We start from the raw sequence: 20,523 nt of genomic DNA on the forward strand, positions 1-20,523 counted from the left end.
ACCTCCTGCCCAAAATTGACCATTTAAAAAGTAAAAGTGATGCTTTGTAATTTGAGCAGGTGTCAGAGGCTCAGGGCTGAAAATACGTGGGGATGCTTTAGAACAGACTCGGTAACTCTTTCCGACATAACACTGTGTACATAGGCTGTAGGAATTGACGTCGTTGTTGGAAACGAGGTTGAGCAGAAAGTTAATGTCCTGGTTGGACTCTGAGGGCGCTGCTGATTGTTGGAGCGATAGCTGCAGGGAGGACAGGCTTGTAGGTTTCAGTGTCCTGGATGAAACACTGTCATGTGAGCACCGATGAGTACATGGCCTGTTGTGTTTGCGTTTGTATAGCCTGGAATGTCTTGGGCGGCCTTCTGGAATTTCAAGTCAGCTCTTAGATTTTAAAGCAAGAATCCCAGAAGAAGGCAGATCCAGGACAGTGACATTTTCTCTCCTCACCTCTGAGAAGTCTGGGGTACTCTGAAAGTCTCAAAACATTGCAGATTGCAGCAAGGATAGGTCTTGGTGGTCAGTGGAAGTAATTGGCTACCGGCCTACAGGCAAATTCTAAAATAACAAGAAAAAACTTCACTTTCATTATCCCTTATGCCTTTGCAAAATGGGCTTGAACGAGCTCACAGAAGTGAACAGGTCCTGGTCCCAGGTTAGACGGAATAAGCACACTCCACCCTGTGTCACCCAATGAATGCAGATATAAAATCTGAACAGAAAGCATGGAGCAGCTATTTGAGATTCTGGAAAGTAAACAGTGGCAGGTGAGTTGGGGAAGAAGACCAGAATTTGAAGTACCACTGAATTGGTACTGAGTTTACCAATTTTTTTTTTCCCTTCCAATATTTCTCAGCCTGAACTCAGGCAGACCCAAACCCAGGAATAGGTCTTAATGTGGGAGCACCAGGAGAAGCTCTGTACTTCTGACTTGGCGAATGGGTCTCTGACACTTAGAATGCAGAAACCCCATTTTTTAGTTTTATTTATTTATTTATATTTTTATTTTATTTTGAGACAGAGTCGCACTCTGTCACCCAGGCTGAAGTGCAGTGGCGCAATCTTGGCTTACTGCAACCTCCGCCTCCTGGGTTCAAGTGATTCTCCTGCCTCAGCCTCCTGAGTAGCTGGGACTACAGGTGTGCACCACCACCCCTGGCTCATTTTTATATTTTTAGTAGAGATGGGGTTTCACCATGTTGGCCAGGCTGGTCTCGAACTCCTGACCTCAGGTGATCCACCCGCCTTGGCCTCCCGGAGTGCTGGGGTTACAGACATGAGCCACTGCGCCCAGGCCTAGTTTTATTTTTTACTCTGTTCTCTTGCACCCCAGCCCTCAGGCGTTCTTATGAGAGCAGCAGCTGGTGGGAGCCTGAAACTCCCAGGAAAGGGAAGCTGATTAGAAGAGTTTTGTTTCCAAGGGGTAGAGTGTGAACCCCTGATGCTTTATTCTCTCTCTCTCCCCATTACCTGGCCCAGATATGGATGCAGTTGTGGGAAGCGTGTGGCTAGAGAACCAGAAAAGGGGAGACACAGGAAACTAGAAAGTACTGGGGGGATTGCAGAGAGGAGGAGCTCAGGAAGGTGACCCTTTAAGGTGGTTAATGAACTCCCAGACTTCTTGTCATGTTGTGGGTACACAGATCTGACCCTAAGTAGCTTATGTAGACTTTGAGACTGATCTTTGGGATAGACCACTATGCAGTTCCCTAACTGGCCACTGGATGGTGCACATGCAGGATGGATCCAAAAAGCGCTTCGAAGGCTTTGAAAACAGCTGACTTTGGAACCACAGCTCACAGAAGGCTGGCTGGAACTTGTGTGTGGAATCCAACTGCGTAAATTGCTTACTAAGATAAAAATGTCAACGTTCTCCCAAGGGTTGAGAGAAAATTCAGAGTTTCTTAACACAATATTGAAAATGTCTAGAATGCAGTTCAAAATTAATTGGCTTAAGAAGAACTAGAATCATCTTTTAAAAAAAAAAAAAATTTCCTCTGAATCAGAATAGGTTCAGATAGGATCATCTTTTTGTGTGTGTGTTTTGTTTGTTTGTTTTTGTTTTGTTTTGTTTGAGATGGAGTCTTGCTCTGTTGCCCAGGCTGGAGTGCAGTGGTGTGATCTCAGCTCACTGCAACCTCTGCCACCCAGGTTGAAGTGATCTTCCTGCCTCAGCTTCCCAAGCAGCTGGGATTACAGGCGCCTGTCACCATGCCTGGCTAATTTGTTTGTATTTTTAGTAGAGACAGGGTTTCACCATGTTGGCCAGGCTGGTTTTGAACTCCTGACCTCAAGAGATCCGCCCGTCTCGGCCTCCCAAAGTGCTAGGATTACAGGCATGAGCCTCCGCGCCTGGCCTGTTTTTTGTTTTTGAGATAGGGTCTTGCTCTGTCCCCCAGGCTGGAGTGCAGTGGCGCATCTCAGCTCACTGCAACATCTGCCTCCTGGGCTCAAGCGATCCTCCCATCTTAGCCTCGTGAGTAACTGGGACTACAGGCACGTGACACCACACCTGGCTAATTTTTTATATTTTTTGTAGAGACAAGGTTTTGCCATGTTGCCTAGGCTGGTCTTGAACTCCTGGATTCAAGTGATCTGCCTGCCTCAGCCTCCCAAAGTGCTGGGATTACAGGTGTGAGCCACTGTACTTGGCCAGGATCGTCTTTTAATAATCAAGACACCACTGCCAAGATAACACAGATGTTGGAATTATTCAATAGACTTTAAAGCAATCATTATAAAAATGCTCCAACAAGTAAGGGTGAACACTTCTGGGATGGGAAAATAGAAAGTATCAGTAAAGCAAAAGAAACTATAAAAAGAATTAAGTGGGAATTTTGTAACTGAAAAATACACTAACTGAAATAAACTAACCAGACAGGCTCAATAGCAGAATGGGGATGATAGAAGAAAGAGTGAGTGAATTTTAAGATCAATAGAAATTATCCAATCCAGGCCGGGCGTGGTGGCTCATGCCTGTAATCCCAGCACTTTGGGAGGCTGAGGCGGGTGGATCACCTGAGCTCAGGAGTTCGAGACCAGCCTGGCCAATGTGGCGAAACCCCATCTCTACTAAAAATACAAAAATTAGCCAGGTGTGGTGGCAGGTGCCTGTAATCCCAGCTACTTGGGAGGCTGAGACAGGAGAATCACTTGAATCCAGGAGCTCCCGGAGATTGCAGTGAGCTGAGATTGTGCCACTGCACTCCATCCTGGGTGACAGAGCACTCTGTCTCAAAACAAAACAAAAAACAGAAATTATCCAGTCTGCATAGTACAGAGAAAAAAAATGAGTTTAAAAAATGAACAGAGCCTTAGGAACATGTGGGGCAGTACTAAAAAGTGTAACACTGTCACTGGAGTGTCAGAAGGAGAGGAGAAACAATATGATGCAGACAATTACTGCAGTAAATGATGGCTGAATATCTCCCACATTTAGTAAAAGATAGAAACCTATACATTCAGGAAATTCAGTGGCCGCCAAACAAAATAAACTCTAAAAAGTAAGAAGTCCATGTCCAGACACATCATAACCAAATTGCCGAAAACAAAGACAAAAAAAATCTCATAAACAACCAGAGAAGAACAATGTCATACTTACTGGGGAATAACAATTTGACTGAATTTCTCATCAGAAACCATGGAGGCCAGAAAAAGAAAAACAATATTGTTAGAGCACCGAAAAGAACTGTCAACCCAAATTCTGTATCCAGCAAAAATGCCCTTCAGAAATGAAAGTAAAATAAAGATATTATCAGGTGATGAAAAACTAAGAATTTGTTGCCAGCAGACTGGCTATAAAAAGAATTGCTGAAAGAAGTTGTTCAGATAGAAGAGCATTGTACTAGGAGGAGACTGGGAACATCAAGAAAGAAGGGGAACAGAGATTGTCCGTATCTGGATAAATACAGTAGACTATTTTCCTTTTGTTTTAACTAAAAGCAAGTAGATGTTGCCTTTAAATATACAGTAACAATGTGCTATAACATGATTAGAGTAGAAACAGCAATAAACAATTTGCCGTATAATTATAATGCAAAGTTGATGAGTTAAAACACTATAAATATAAAGACATTCACAAAACCACAGCTGAATATACATAACTCTCATTTCCTGGGAAACACAGTTTTAAATAAATAGTTGAGTTCCCCAATGGACTATAAATCCTGGAGAAGAAATCAGGACACATAATAAATTATCATGAAAAGAATCTAGAAAATGAAATGATGTGTGCCTGGTGTTCTTATTCCTATTGAGATTGATTTGGGGAACGTTTTCAAATCAGTAGACTGTTTTCTTAATGAGTTATTTAAAAATATGTTTGAAAGCAAAAATTATAATGTCTGGCGTTTACAGTGTATGCAGATGTAATATGTAAGACAAGTGAAATACAAAAGGGGATAAGGTGTGGTGATAAAGTTTCTGCATTCCACTTGAAGTAGTAAAATACTGATTCTAAGTAGATTGTGAAAAGTTAATATGTATATTGTAATCCTTAGACCAACCATTAAACTATACAAAGAGATGGCAAAAAACAATAGAGAAATCAAAATGGAGTTCTAAAAAAAGTTCAAAAAACTTGAATCAAGACAGGAAAGAAGACATAGAGGAAGAAAAAAAAAGAGAAAATGAGATGGTAGACCTAAATTCAAACATATCAACAACTGCATTAAATGTAAATGGTCTGAACACACCAGTTGTGTGTCTCAATACTCAGTTCTGACAGATTGTCAGAATGGGTTAAAAAAATGGGCTGAGTGTGGTGGCTTGCACCTGTAATCCCAGCACTTTGGGAGGTTGAGGCAGACAATTACTTGAAGCCAGGAGTTCCAGACCAGCCTGATGAGCATAGTGAGACCCTGTCTCTATTGAAAAAAGTTAGCTGGGCATGGTGATACACACTGTAGTCCTAGCTGGTCAAGAGACTGAGGCAGGAGGATCGCTTGAGCCCAGGAGTTTGAGGTTACAGTGAACTGATCATACCCCTGCATGCTAGCCTGAGTGACAGAGTGAGATCCTAGCTCAAAAAAACACAAAACCATAGACCCAACTATGTATATGTTGTCTGCGAGAAACTCACTTCAAATATAAAATATGTAGATTAAAATAAAAAGATAGAAAAAGATATACCATGAGAACACTAATCAAAATTAAGATAGGTCTATTAATATAATAAAAATTAAGATAGGTCTATTAATATTATAAAAAGTAGACTTCAGAACAAAATTATCAGAGATAAAGTGGGACATTACCTAATGAAGACATAATGATTCTAAAGGTATTTGCACTTCATAACAGAGCTGCAAAATACATGAAGCAAAGTCTATCAGATCTGAAACAAATGGACACGTCCACATTTATAATGGGAGTGTCAACAGTCCTCACTAAACAGCAATTGATAGAACTGTAGACAGAATCAGCCAGGACATAGAAATGAACACCATCAACCAACCTGATCTAATTCACAATTTATAGAACACAGCACCCTCCAGCAAAAGCTGAATACACAGTTTTTTCAAATGTACATGGAACATTCACCAAGACAGACCATATTTTGGGATATAAAAGAAGCTTAAAAATTTCAAAAGGATTAAAATTACACAAAATATGTTCTGACCAGAGTGATATTAGACTAGAAAGCAGTGACAGAAAAATAATTGTCTCCCCAAACTTGCACATTAAACAAGTAGCATACTTCTAAATTAATCATGGGCCCATGAGGAAGTCACAAGGAAAATTAGAACATATTTTGAAGCGAACGAAAACACAACATACCAAAATTTGTAGGTTGCAGTGCTTAGAGGGAAAGGTATAGCATTAAAATGCTCACATAGAAAAGAAAAACGGTCTCAGATCAGTAATCAAAGTTTCTACCTTAAGAAAGTATAAACAGAGCAAATAAACCCAAAGCAAGCAAAAGGAAGCAAAGAATAAATGTGAGAACAGATATCCCTACAATTAAAAACAGAAAAATGATAGACCGAAAGCTGGGGCTTTGAAATGATCAACAAAATTGATTAAACTCTAGCAAAACTGACAAAAAGAATAAAATTAGCAAAAGGAATGAAAAAAGGGGATACCACTACAGACTCCACAAAAATAAGACAATAGAATGTTATAAATAACTTGTCTTTTTTCTTTTTCTTTTTTTTTTAAAGACAGAATCTTGCTCTGTTGCTCAGGCTGGAGTGCAGTGGTGCGATCTCAGCTCACTGCAACCTCTGCCTCCCGGGTTCAAGTGATTCTCGTGCCTCAGCCACCCGAGTAGCTGGGATTACAGGCATGTGCCACCACGCCCAGCTGATTTTTGTATTTTTAGTAGAAACAGGGTTTTGCCATGTTGGCCAGGCTGGTCTAGAATTCCTGGCCTCAAGTGATCCACCTGCCTCAGCTTCCCAAAGTGCTGGGATTACAGGTGTGAGGTACTGCACCAGCCACATAAATTTGATAACTTAGATGAAATAGTCCATTTCCTTGAAAATTGCAAATCACCAAAATTCATCCAAGATGAAATAGATAACCTGAATCATCCCGAAATTTATTAAAGAAGGACCAGATGGTTTCACTGATGAATCCTACTGAACATTTAAAGAAAACACCAATTTGAGAAGAAGAGGGAGTACTTCCTGACTCATTTTAAAGGCCAATATTACCGATATCAAAACCAGATGAATACAGTCCCAAAAAAACTACAGGCAAATATCCCTTATGAAGACACACAGATTCTCAACACAGTATTAACAAATTGAATCCCATAATACATTAAAAAGTTATAACCATGACAAAGTGACATTTAGCCCAGAAACACAGGGCTAGGTCAGCGTTTGAAAATCGATCAGTGTAAGCTACCATACTACCAATTTAAAGAAAACCACACGATCCTATCAGTTGGTGCAGAAAAAGCATTCGATAGAATTCAGTGTCCATTCCTCATAAAAACTCAGCAAAGAAGAAATGGAAGAGAACTTCCCCCACCTGATAAAGAGCATCTACAGGAAACAGCTACAGCTAACATGCTTAATGGAGAAAGACAGAAGGCCTTCCCCTAACAATGAAAACAAGACAAGGATGTCCACTCTTACTATTCCTGTTCAACATCGTATCGGAAGTCCTAGCTGGTTCCTTGCTCGTGGGAATGCACAATGGTACAGCCATTCTGGAAAACCAGTTGGGAGGTTTCTTATAGGTGAAACATACAATTAGCCCAGCAATCCCACTCTTAGGTATTTGCCATCAAGAAATGAAAACTTATGTTTGCACAAAAATCTGTACGTTTATAGCAGCTCTTTTCATAATCCTCAAGAAATGGAAACAACCCAAATGCCTTTCAGTGAATGGATGAATGGCGGTACATCCCATACAATGAAATATGACTCAGTAATAAACACACCTAACTCCTTGGGTGAACCTCGGGCATTCTCTGAAGGTAGAAAGTCAGTCTCGAAAGCTTGCGTGCTGTGATTTCATTTGTATCACATACTTGAAAAGACAAAGTTGTAGTGATGGAGAACAGATTCACAGCGCCAGGGGTGTGGGGTAGGGTGTGACTACCGAGGGCTAACACAAAGGAGGTTTTGAGAGTGATAGAACTATTTTATATCTTGATTGTCATAATGGTGGCTACAAGGCAACATTTTAGAAGTCATAGGACTATATACACCAAAAAGCTAACTGTGTGTTAATTCAAAAAATAAACTAACATGAATTAATGAATCATTTAGGGTTCTTTTGACCCAGCATTTCCACTTCTGGTAATTTATCCTACAGATGAATTCGCATATGGGCGAAATGACAGTTGTATAAGGGTGTTGATTGCAGCACAACTGATTGGAAGCTATCTAAATGTTTGGCAGGGAATTGGTGAAATCCTGAATGAAATACTGCATCGACCTCACAAAGCAAGATGGATCACCATTTGTATAGTGTGCCCTATGTGGATAAAGATCCACACATATCCTTGTCAATGCAGAGACAAAACAGCTAATAGTGGAATTTCTTTGGAGAGGAGAACAAACTGGGTATGTGGGAGATAGGAGGGAGACCTACTTTCCACTGTATACACTTTTGTACCTTTTGTATTTTGTTGTCTATACATGTATACTTAAAATAATTTTTTTTTTTGAGACAAAGTCTTGTTCTATTGCCCAGACTGGAGTGCAGTGGCACGATCTCGGCTCACTGCAACCTCTGCCTCCTGGGTTCAAGCAATTTCCGGCTGATTTTTGTATTTTTAGTAGAGACAGGGTTTCACCATGTTGGCCAGGCTGGTCTTGACCTCCTGACCTCAAGTGATCTGCCTGCCTTGGCCTCCCAAAGTGCTAGGATTACAGGCGTGAGCCACCGTACCCAGCCTTTAAAAAATATATATATATTTTTAATGTGTAGAATGACAGAAAAATTATTGAGGAAATTTGGGCAAAGGACAGCAAGATAAAACCAGAGGTAAGTGGATGCCCCAAGATACAACTCACAGAATCTCATGTAACTCCTAGAGGCGTGCTACAAATTTTACACTGAGCTCCAGTGGCCAGAGCAGAGGGAAACATTGTACAGCTGGTGACCGAGTGGAAAGCTGAACCTACTCTGGAAGTTTTGCCTTGTCAAGGTGGTAGAGGTCATGTTTGTATGGGACTGGGATCGTTTGGTGGAGAACAGGTCTATCAGGAGATTATCCCATAAAATGTCTAATCCCCATTCATCCCCATTAATGTTGGGGTTTAGAGAAGCAGCAGGTTAATTACATATCATACTTCCACATGATGCCAAGAACGAGAAAGAAGGAAGTGATCTGAAGTTTCTACAGGGGAAATGGCAGCATGGTTGCTTAATTTGCACTTTACTTTTTAGTCTCCTGTTATCCTGGTAACAGCTCATTTATTCTGAGAAGTATAAATTCTTTATCCCCAATGCCTTTTAACAATAAAGACTGAAATTCCTATTTAATGCTTAATGCTTCCTAAGGCTTGCTTATTTTTCCTAATGTGGAAGTGATAAGTTTCCCTGTTAGTTGGAGAGGGTAGTGTTCAGAGCACACTTTCTTTGGTGCAAACACTGTGGATCTTGTGTTCAGTCTTACTGGTGCGTCTCCCCAGAAGGAATAGGAATTCAGGAACAGGAAACACATTTGTTCTTTTACAGCTCTTTACTGGGGCCTTTCACAGTACTGGGGTGAGAGGGGTCTTGGGCCTGTGAACATGGGGTTGGGGTGGGTTGGGGAGACTCTGGCTTTGGGATTAGAAAGCCGGAATGTGCACCTTGGTTCTGTCATTTACAGTCAGTCGTGTGGACTTAGGCCCATGGCTTTGTCTCTCTGAGTCTCAGTATCCTCTGCAGAGGCAGTGCTCACATTGCCTATGCTCGTGAGGGTGAAGTACAATGAAGCATGGGGTCGTAGAGCAGTGGCTGGCATCCTGGCATCCCATGGGAGCTTCGGCACGGTCAGGACTCCTCATTGTGGTCTCCTGTCACGGCTAGACCTTCAGTCTTGTGTGTGCCTAGAAAAAAAGCCAGCGACAGACCCAAAAAACAACCTTGCTGCAGTAATAATTCGGTGTGGTTTGGAAATAGCAGTTGGTGAAATCGATTTTTGATGCCATCTGAATTAGCTTAAAAATTATTTTTTCAAATTTTAAATACAATTTGTGAAAAAGTACTTGTCAAATATTCAAATGATAGATGCAAGACGGGAAAATCCTTTTCCCCCTGAGACTTCACAGGCCCCGTCACAGGAGTCTCTGATGGTTTCGTGTCCGCCCTCCCAGGCCTTTCTCTGAGACAAATTATGTATGTATAAATTTCATCCACACAAATGCATTTACATGATGTAACTGCAGACTGAGTTCTTTGAGCACCTTCTCTCTGGTATGTACGGGGTGCTTAGGAAGCTTGTTAAACACATAACTTGAAGCTGTAGTAGCCTGTGATTGTAAGGGGGGGACTGTCTGTGTTGTAAGTCTGGTTTCTGGCTGACCTTGGACTGGAAAGTGGTGTCTGCAGGCAGGCGGGTGGCCTGTTGTGTACTATTGTGAATGCTGAAGAGATGGTACAGCTTAATTGATGCTGCTTCCCAGAAAGACCGAGAGAAATGCCCCTGGGAGCTTTTGAATGCTTTTGCCCTCGCCTGGGCAATTTAATGTGTTAATGTGCCCCACTTAGATGGAGCAGCTGTTGACATTTTGCCATACGTACTTTATTGTGCCTCTATTTTTAAAAAATTGAACCATTAGCAGTATTATGACATCTTACTGCTAAATACTTCAGCATACAGCTCTTAAGAGTAAAGACACTCTCCTACATAACCATGACTGTTACCACACCCAGAATGATGGGGAATTCCATAGTAGCATCTGATACCCAGAGCATGTTCTAATTTCCTCAGTTGTATCAAGCTGTTCTTTCTGAACCAGGATGCAGTCAGGTTTGTGTATTGCCTTAGTTATATGTCCCTTTATTCTCTTCAGATAAAACACTCCTTTTTTTCATGACTTTTACCTTTTTTAAAATTAAAATGATCAAGGTCAAAGATTTATTTTACGCCTGGAGACCAGTAGGAGGTAAAAACTTATGCCAAGAGCATTTGAGGAATTAGGGGTGTGTGTGTGTGTTTGTACACACATATATGCATAAAACCCAAAAAGAACTAGAGTAAGATGGCTAGGTTAGATTTCAATGAACAAACAAACTGGTGACAATAAAACATAATCTTTGGGGTTATCTTTTCTTTTGGACATTATCTACAAGTTAATATGTAACTTCACAGTATCTGGGCTTGAATGGAGTAATAACCAAAACAGGGACAGTGTCCTAGATAATTAAATAATTTTTAGGCAGCCATGCTAAAAGTGCCCAGGAATTAATTGAAAGAATAACCCCTACTCCTGCTTTTGCCTTATTTTCAAATTTTGGATAATTGTCTTAACAAGGCGTTCCATAATCCTTTCAGCCAGAATCAGCCTCTTTCCCTTTTATCCTCCTATTACTTTTTTTTTCTTTTTTTTTTTTATTTTTGTACTTTAAGTTTTAGGATACATGTGCACAATGTGCAGGTTTGTTACATATGTATCCATGTGCCATGTTGGTGTGCTGCACCCATTAACTCGTCATTTAGCATTAGGTGTATCTCCTAATGGTGTTCCTATTACTTTTTAAAAATAGCTTGAGGTATAAATAATATACCATGAGATCCACTCATTGTAAGTGTTCCCTGATTTTAATAAATGTATACAGTTATGCAACTATCATTGCAATCTAGTTTTAAAATATGTTCGACATCCAGAGTTTTATTTTTTCATCACCCAAAAAAGTTCCTTCGTGCCTGTTTGCAGTTGATCCCACCCTCACCCCCTGGCAAACATGAATTTGCTTTCTCTCTAGAGATTGACCTTTTTAAGAAGTGTCACATAAATGGAATCATGGAATTTTCTTGTCTGGCATCTTTCACCTGGCCTAGCGTTTTTGAGGTTCATCCACGTAGGCCCATGTCTTAGCAGTTTCTTTTCATGGCCGTTTCCCTGCTGCTCATGCATCCGCGGTTGGTGGACATTCTGGTTGGTGTGAACAATGCTGTTGTGAATGTTTGCATGCAAGTCTCTCTGGTCGTATTTCTCTTGGGTGGGTTCCTGGGAGTATGGTAGGGGATGTTGAATTATAGAAGAAGCTGCACCATTTTACCCTCCTACCAAGGATTTAGGAGAATTCCAGCTTCTCTACGTCTTTGCTATCACTTGCCATTGTCCTTTTGATTTTATCCTGGCGGCTGTCACAGGCTTCCTCTGATGGACCCGTGTCTGCCGGCGATTTGGTAGTTCTGAATCCCAGGAGATCTGCTGGGGGCGCCTTGGGCGAGGCCCCGTCACGGGAGAGCCTCGTGTTGCCGCAGACCGGACTTGTTCAGCCCTGGGACGTGGGGCCCGCGGCTAACCAGAAGTAATTTTGACCCGACGTAGTCCCTAAGGTGTAGGGTCAAAGTTTAAAGACTGTTTTTAAAAACCTGAGGTCTCACCGACAGCGTATCGCGCCATCTGAAGGGCGCTGCCCCGCCAGCTTCCGTCCCCCTCCCGGCAGCCCCGGGGCGCCTGGTCGGCTTCTCTAAGTGTTTTGTGTGCTCCCTGACGTTTTAAACTCACCTGTAATACTTTGTGAAAAACAGTAGGAGCCACGGTAGCCTGTAAAAACTGCTCACAATCACCCCGCCACCCAGAGCTCACCAGTGCGAATATTTTTATGCAATTTCTTTTGGCAACACGTTTCTCAGCTCTCGGGTGATCTTTAAGGCAGAAGCTGGCTCTCCGCCTGTCGGCGCGCGTTCCCGGTGTTCACGGCCGGTGGAGCTGTACCACGGGGACGCCCCAGCCCCGCCCCTTGGCCCCGCCCGTCGCCGCCCATCAGCCCCGCCCCCGTGGGAGGCTCCAGCCAGGCCTGACGCGCCGAGCCGGCGCGCGGATCGCCTCGCTGCGTCTGCGCGCGATTGAGCGGCCTGCCGCCCCGCCCCGCCCCGCGAGTCTGAGGAGCCGCCGCGTCCGCCCGCCCGCCCGCGGTCCGGGAGGGAGGGAGGGAGGCCGGCCCTCCGCTCGCTGGGCATGGAGCCTCCGGCCGCGCGCCTCTAAGGCCCCGGCGTTCATGGTGAGTCGGGGTGCGAGCCGGTGCCTCTCCCTGCGCCCCAGGCCTGCCCGGTCCCGTGGGCCTGTCCTGTCCGGGGCCTGCCAGCCCTGCGGCCCCGCGCAGGTGGAGGGTGCGAGTGTGCATGTGTGCGGTTGTGCGGGTGTGCGGGTGTGCGAGCATCACGTGCATCTGTCCTCAGCAGCCGAAGCTTGCTGTGCACGCTGCTGATGCGCTCTTCTCCCTGGTACTCTTTGTGTCTGTGTTTCCACATATTTTCTTTTGGTTCACGTTTACTGGGACAACAAGAGACAGCGCGAGCGAGCACGTCCTTTGAGTCCTCCTTACCCTGTTTTCAGAGCCCGGCCAGGCCCAACAGCCCCCTTAGAGGCCAGAAGGGTCTTGCCTGCGATCCGATGAGCCTTTGTATGGAGACGAGACTGCGCTCCGAGCTCTAGAGCCCAATGAGGTGGTCAGGTTGCAACAAAAACCAGGCGTGTTAAAACCTAGTTCCTTTGAATATGTTTCATTCACCAGCCCGCATATTAACTTTTGATGCTCTGGGAGGAATAGGACTATTAGAAAAGGACTCCTGAGAGTGCTTCCCAGAATGCCAACATTGCCAGTAACTTAGAGAACGCTTTCCAGGAGGGGACTGCAGCTGGTTAAAGAATCCAGGCCAGAGGAACCACTCAGGTGTTCTCAGTGGCTTTGCTGACCGTGAGGTCAGGCTTCAGGGGTTACCCGGGGCTGCCTTTTGGAAGGTGGGGCCTTTGTAAGACCTGTGCAGGCCATTCTTCCCCCTCAAAATGGCAAAACAGAGCCCCTCCCAGATTCTAAACTGGGCTCCCCGCTCCAAGACAATTGCTTTTACAAATGACCAAGTGTGAGACCAGCCGTGGTGTTGCGGACACTTTCAGTCTCGTGCTCTTTTCCACAAGTAACCCTCTTAGAGTGGAATGTTGTGAAGAGTAATTTCATAGTATATAGTGACAGTCATACTCCTGTCATTTCTGGGCACCTGCTTTGGCTCTGCACCTTATGCTGGTTCTCATTTAATCTTCAAGTGTAACAGATGAGGAAACAGGCTTGTGGATGGAGGAGGAGCTCAAGGTCACTCTGCTGGTGGTGCTGGCTCAGACCAGGCCTGCCGCTGTCCCCCAGCGCTTCCCTGGGTCCTCAGCCTGTGCAGATGCGGTGGCCGTGCTGTCACAGCATTAGTTCAAGTCAGTCTTTTCATAGATACCATTCTGATGGCCGGCCTACCTTGGCAGCTTTATTCCAGGCGCGCTCCCAAATCCTCAGGTTATTTTCACGGGTGAATCTTGATACTGCAGACAGTGGGGTCGGAGATTTAAGCACAGGATTTGACTGATAACCCTTTCTTCTTCTAGCTAAAATAGATTTCCAGGGAGCCAGAGGCTCCTTCCTGGAAGTCAGGGGGCTTCCACTAGCAGGTTATTGACATCATTGGCTATTTTGTAGTGCTCCTCCAGTTGGTAAGTAGCATTGATGACCCTTCTTGTCTTTCTACCAGGAGTACTTTCTTTTTTCTTTCTTTTTTCTTTTTTTTTTTTTGAGACAGAGTCTTGCCCTGTTGCCCTGGTGCGTTTATGGCTTACTGCAACCTTGAACTCCTGGGCTCAAGTGATCCTTGTCTCAGCCTCTTGAATAGTTGGGACCACAGGCACAGCACCTCTGTGCCAGGCTTAGGAATACTTTTTCATTGTTTGAGAATCATGATCCTTTCTTTTCCCTCTTGAAACAAATGTGCATTGAAGCAGGCTTTTCCCCCCCCCCCCCCCCCCCCCCCCCCGCTTTTTAAACTAACAGACGTTAAACCTAATTCAGGACTCTCGTGCCCTTCTTGTCTTTAGCACCGTGCAGATCACACGTGGAATGTAGACCCTGCCCCTGGATGCATCTGAGGGGCTCCCCATACCTCACAGTCTCTCCTCTGGCTCTCCCGTCTCTCCTGGGGCTTGTCCCAACACTCTGGGTAACGTGTTGAGACCTTCAAATCTAGAGCAAAACAACTTTGACTCTGCACATTCCCGGTTCAAATCCTGGTGCTAGCCTGCTTGTGGGTGTCTCTTGGCCACTGCTTCTGCTGTCAGAGTGCCTCTTCCTCTTGGCCTCTAGCCCACATCTTACCTGTCTGTCCACTCAACTGGCCCCTTTGTGGAAGCTTCCCATGTCCCCCTGGCCTCAGGCGTCCTGCTCTTCCTCCCACAGTGTGTGGCTCGCCCCTCCTGGCACACCTCACGGTCTCACCTGTGTGGGAGCCTCTGCCTGCATGTATTGCCCCTGTTGAGTGAGCCCTGCTGGGTTGGAGATTGAGGGTCTCCTAAAGTGCCAGGCCCGCGTGGTCCCTTCACAAATTAGCTTCCTCTTTTCCAAATAGCCCTTTCCCTCTTGCCCTGCTTGCTGAGTCTCTTTTGCTCATGGCCTCTGCATGAGACTGGGGCTCTGCTCAGGCACCCTGCCTCCCTGCTTTTTTTCTTCAACCTTAGCTGGGTCATCAGACCACACCCCGCAAGTTGGCTGCTAGTGAGGTGCTGCTGCCATGTTGGTAGGGTCTCGTCTTTCCCAGCGTGATTCCTTATAAGCTGCCCAGAGCAGGGACTTTGAACAACTGTGCTTCTAAACTGGCAGCCTGCAAACTTTTTTGAAATTATCCCTAGTTAGACACTTTAAATCGAGACTCATTGTACTGACATAACTAAGTGTAAAGCTGAAGCAAATTGTATTTATGTACTGTCTTATTGTTTTATTTATTTTTTAAATGCTGTTATGACCAGTCAAACTGATCTGCTGCTAGAACTTTGAAGAACCTTGCTCTAAATTCCTTTTAGAGGGCTGGGCGCAGTGGCTCAAGCCTGTAATCCCAGCACTTGGGAGGCTGAGGTGAGTGGATCACTTGAGATCAGGAGTTCCAGACCAGCCTGGCCAACATGGCGAAACCCCGTCTTTACTAAAAATACAAAAATTAGCTGGGCCTGGTGGCGCGTGCCTGTAATCCCAGCTACTTGGGAGGCTGAGGCAGGACAATCACTTGAACCCGGGAGGTGGAGGTTACAGTGAGCCAAGGTTGCGCCACTGCACTTCAGCCTGGGTGACAGAACGAGACTCCTTAAAATTAAATAAATAAATAAATTCCCTCTAGAGTTGTCCAGGGTGGCAGCTGTCACTTAAGTGCGCAGTTTATTTTACCTGTTAGGCTGCAGGGCTTTTGACGAGCACAGCAAGATGGGCATTGTTACTTGGTTTAAACCAAGAGACTTCAAAATTTAGTCCCATGCAGAGACGGAACTTGGGAATAATGAATTGGACCGAGGTGGACCACACCAGTACTTGCCTGGCACACAGAAAGGGCTTGGCACTTGAGGGAGTGAGTGCCCAGCCATTTTACTTATTTTATCTCATTTGACCGCCACAGCGGTCTGTGTAGTTGCTACCGTTTTATAGCTGAGAACAGGCTGAGAGACAAGACAACTCACCCAAGTCAGGACCTAGAACTCTGGTTTTACTTCCAGAGCCTTAGCCCTTGCTAGCCCGACCCTAGCGCTGATAATCCACAGCTGAGTGTTCTTTCTCCAGGTGCTGTTTCTTCCCCTCTGGGATCCTGGGAGTGAATAGTCCTCTTTCTTGTTTCTAAAGTTGGTTCGTCTGGCCTGGACAGTGAGCTTACTGTTGTCACCTCCAGGTCGCCCTGGGAGAACCGGGTCTAGAGCAGGTCCTGTCACCATTTCCAACACCATTTCTCTTCGAAAGGCTGCCTAAGGTTTTGGAAAGGGCTTTGCCTGGGATTTCACGTATGAGCAGGCCAGGCCACCTCTATTACTTTATTATTTTAATCATGCCTTGGTCTGTGATTAAAACATAAGCATTTGACCCTGCATCTCTGCTAATCTGTGCACTTAGTTCAGTATTTGAGGTTTCGGTCATGGTTGTGAAAACTACTGAGACTGAATCCAAATGATAGATTACTTCTGATGCATGTGTGTGAGAGGCTTGCGTGAATTCTGTGATGAGGAGCGTGGCTGCGGAACCCCAGCGCGTGGCCTGTGACCCAGCTTCCTCGCTTGCCCGCTGGGCGAGTCAGACACCTCTGGGTCCCCACGTCTCTTTGGTGCACAGGGAGTCCTGGAGAAACGGCAGCCCTTGTTGGTCTGTGGCACTTGCTTTTTCTCCCCCTCAGACCTGAAACCACTGGAAGAGGCAGGAAACCATGCCTGTCTCAGGTAGCCTGCATCCCTGCTTTTGTTTCTTGAACCTTTTTTGGGCCATCTGACCACAGCCACAGCTTTGCCCTGGTGAGGTACAGCATGTCCTTGTGCAGCTGCCTTGTTGACATGGTCTGGGATGAGGCAGCCCCTTTGGGGGGCTGGTGTGGAGGAGATGGAGTTAACCCAGCATGGTCTGGGGTGGGGCAGCCCCTTCAGGGGGCTGGTGTTGAGGAGATGGAGTTAACCCAGCGTGCGCGTAAAGCACTCAGAGGTGCTGGGCTTGTTAGCGTCAGCCGCCGCCACTGTTTGTTGCTGTTGGTAATAGTAAGAAGCTCTGACTGAAGTGATCTGACGTTTCTGGTCATGACTCAAGGCTTTTACTTCCTTTTACTCCTACTTTTTGTATCTGTGCTGTTGGCAACTTGGCAGGGCTCCTGGATTGTTGTTTGGCACTAGAGCATGGTTTTCTGCCTTTTCCGTGGTTTCACGTCTGAGGGGAGAGAAAGCTAGTGGTGCAGACCAACAAGGGCTGCCCTTCTTCAGCACTCCCTGTGCACCAGAGGCCGTGACATTGCCTCATTCCTTCCAGTGGCCCTCTCGGGGTGAGGCAGGCGGGGTTTCCCATTTTGCGGATGTGGAAAGAAGGCTTACGGATTTGAAGTGAGTGCCTTGCCCGAGGTCACAGCTGGTGGTTGGTGGATCTGAATTTGCTCCCAGAGCTATGTGGCTGCAGAGGCCACACCTAAGCAGGGTGGGACTCAGGCTTTCCCCTCTAAAACTGCACACTTGAGGGTTTGAGTGTATTCACAGATGATATTGGGCCTGCTCAGGGCGGCAGGCCCAGCCTTGCTGGCTGTATGCTTCAGGCAAGTCACTTCACTTTGAGCCTCAGTTACCCTGTCTGTAAAATGGGTAACACTTGCCAAGCAGATTGCTGTGAAGACAAAGTGAGTCCACATGCACAGGGCACACAAAAGCCGACGGAAATGGGCATCCACATCCTGCCACAGCTGATTTTGGGCCTGACATCTCTGGCCTTGGCGTACAGTTCACCAGACCAGGCTCAGCAGATAAGTAGCACCTCATGGGGTATGTGTTACTAATTCTTGTTAAAATGCAGCATGCCTCAGAATCTTTCTCAACACACAGCTTTTGTTTGATTTCCTATGAAACTGGAGACTTTGACATTCAGGTGCCTGACTTGAAGCTTCATGAGGGCTAGTGCCATGTGAGGTCACGGCTGTGTACCCCATACAGTGTAGATGTTCAGATGCTTGAATCCAGCAAGGAATGAGTCCGTGTTTTCAGTTTTTGGTAAGTGGAAGTAATTTTAGAATTGTAATGAAACCATGTTAAGCCACGGTAAACAATGTTAAGACGTGTGACCATATACATCCAGGTGTACAGAAACTGCCCCACCCAACTGATTCTTGGTGCACGTCCTTCTCATAGCCTGTGTAATTTGAGGAAATGATGTATTTCTTTCTACTTTTTAGAGGACTTTCTGGCTAAGAGAATAATTGCTTGCCGCATAATTTCACCAGTAACACGCCTCTTGACAGCTAGTTTCCCTGAAATTCATTTAGCAATTTCTCACCACCTCATGACAAACATGAAATCTTAGGTTAACGCTACCTTTCTTTGTCCTATCTTCTCAATGGGATTATCTTCCCTTCAGGGGCAGTCCTGAGAGCCTTGTCTGTAATATTTCCTTAATTATCTGTAATCATCTTAAATGATTGTGTTTTTTGATTTTGCACAGAGCGAAGTACCCACACATTATTTCAGAAGCACCAACCTGTTTGGCTCTCCTGAGTTCTTCCGGCTGGGCGTTTGGAATGTGGGTCACCAGGTGTCACTGAGCTCTTGTGGTTGCAGTGCATGGGTGAATCCGTGACCCAGTGGTGTGGAGGCTGCTCTTAGATTTCCAGGGCATGGAAAAACTATTTACATAACAATTTGCAGTGGCAGCTTCCCAGTGGCCATGATAATAATCAGTTAAAATTTATAGTGTCCAGAAGAGAGAAAACATGCCTTTTACCCAGGAGACAGGAGACCTGAGGCAGCGTTTGAGGGCCTCCTCAAAGGGGCTGCTTTGGTAATGAGATCCTTTATTATTTCCCCACCAATGAGGGAAGTGCGCAGTCATATCATAAAGCAATGGTCTCAACTTTGGAACTCTAAGACCCCTTTAGGCTGAGCACAGTGGCTCATGCCTGTGATCTCAGCACTTTGGGAGGCTGAAGCGGGTGGATCACCTGAGGTCAGGAGTTCAAGACCAGCCTGGCCAACATGGTGAAACCCCATCTCTACTAAAAATACAAAAAATTAGCCAGCCGTGGTGGTGGGTGCCTCTAGTCCCAGCTACTTGAGAGGCTTAGGCAGGAGAATCGCTTGAATCGAGGAGGTGGAAGTTGCAGTGAGCCAAGATTGTGCCATTGCACTCCAGCCTGGGCGACAGAGCGAGACTCCATCTCCAAAAAGACCCCTTTAGTCAGCGGCTTTTCATTCTGAATAGCAGGAAAGATTTTTGGCAAATTGTCCTCGAAATTGGCTTAAAAGAGTTTCATGACAAAACAACTTTCTTGCTTTCCGAAGGACTTCATCCTGTCTGAAAGGACCTGGAGTAATCCCTGGTTTCTTTGTCCTAGGAATATGAAGACAAGGCTGGAAGACCTAGCAAGCCACCCTCTCCAAAGCAGAATGTGAGGAAGAATCTTGACTTTGAGCCACTTTCCACCACCGCACTCATCCTCGAGGACAGACCAGCGTGAGTTTAAGAAGACTCTCTTTAGAGTGTTTGCTTTAGGAAATAAGTACAACTTGCTAAGCACCTTTTCGTTAGAGAAAAACTAGGGTCAGAAAAGGGAAGAAGAGTAAGCCAGAATCACTTCTTATTCCCTATATTAACATGTGTTCTGTAATGATATTAAATGACCAATTTGGAAAACTGTCCTGTAGCATAGAAGTTTTGACCAGGATTTTCCGTTCAGTTAATTTTTCTTTTTACTTTAGCATTTAAAAATAAGTTGTCAGCTGAATGCAGTGGCTCATGCCTGTAATCCCAGCACTTTGGGAGGCCGAGGCGGTGGATCACTTGAGGTCCAGAGTTCGAGACCAGCCTGGCCAATATGGTGAAACCCTGTCTCTACTAAAAATACAAAATACTAAAAATACAAAAAAATAGGTGTGGTGGTGGGCGCCGTAATCCCAGTTACTTGGGAGGCTGAGTCAGGAGAATCACTTGAACCTGGGAGGCAGAGGTTGCAGTGAGCCAAGATCACACCATTGCACTCCAGCCTGGGCAACAAGAGCAAAACTCCGTCTCAAAAAAAAAAAAAAGAAGCAGTGTGTCTTCTGCTGTTTTCTTGTCCTTGAAAATTGTATGTTGGGGAGAGAAATGGAGGACTGGACAGTTAGAGGCCATCAGGAAAAGACTCTGCCCTTTGAAGACCAGTCGTTTTCATGCTCTGAAAGGTGAGCTGGCGGACTCTCCTGCAGCAAGTGATGGTCGTTTAAAATGTCCCAGTGAACGTGGGTCCTGTTGTGTGAGGGACATAGGCAGCCAGACACTCCTGCTCTACCTTTACCCTAGTGCCAGTACAGTCACAAGCACGCTTCTGAAAGAGAGCACGAACTGTGTTTTTTTAAATGGATTTTGAAGGTATACCAAGATGCTTAGAACTAAGGTGCACATCTG

General features: G+C 45.2%; 1 protein-coding gene and 1 long non-coding RNA gene across 5 annotated transcripts in view; one reads left to right on the forward strand and one right to left on the reverse strand.

Annotated features, from left to right (window-relative positions):
• The window catches only part of TBC1D14 (TBC1 domain family member 14), a 122,197-nt gene that overhangs the window by 62,337 nt on the left and 39,337 nt on the right, over positions 1 to 20,523 (forward strand). For 2 of the 4 annotated variants that reach the window (XM_058430138.1, XM_058430137.1), the window contains exon 4: positions 19,475 to 19,593. In XM_058430138.1, the coding sequence (XP_058286121.1) occupies positions 19,475 to 19,593 (119 nt within the window). Of the gene's footprint in view, positions 1 to 12,477; positions 12,619 to 18,056; positions 18,138 to 19,474; positions 19,594 to 20,523 lie in introns of those variants that run through there. The other 2 variants (XM_032136026.2, XM_032136025.2) reach the window with 2 other exon arrangements.
• Positions 11,188 to 12,323, reverse strand: LOC116457069 (uncharacterized). Its single transcript, XR_004244900.2, has 2 exons — positions 12,123 to 12,323; positions 11,188 to 11,945 (listed from the first exon to the last, which is right to left on the reverse strand). It is a non-coding gene; the product is annotated as an uncharacterized LOC116457069 (long non-coding RNA).

Source organism: Hylobates moloch, unplaced genomic scaffold, assembly GCF_009828535.3.
Source record: "Hylobates moloch isolate HMO894 unplaced genomic scaffold, HMol_V3 SCAFFOLD_17, whole genome shotgun sequence".
Classification (NCBI taxonomy): domain Eukaryota; kingdom Metazoa; phylum Chordata; class Mammalia; order Primates; family Hylobatidae; genus Hylobates; species Hylobates moloch.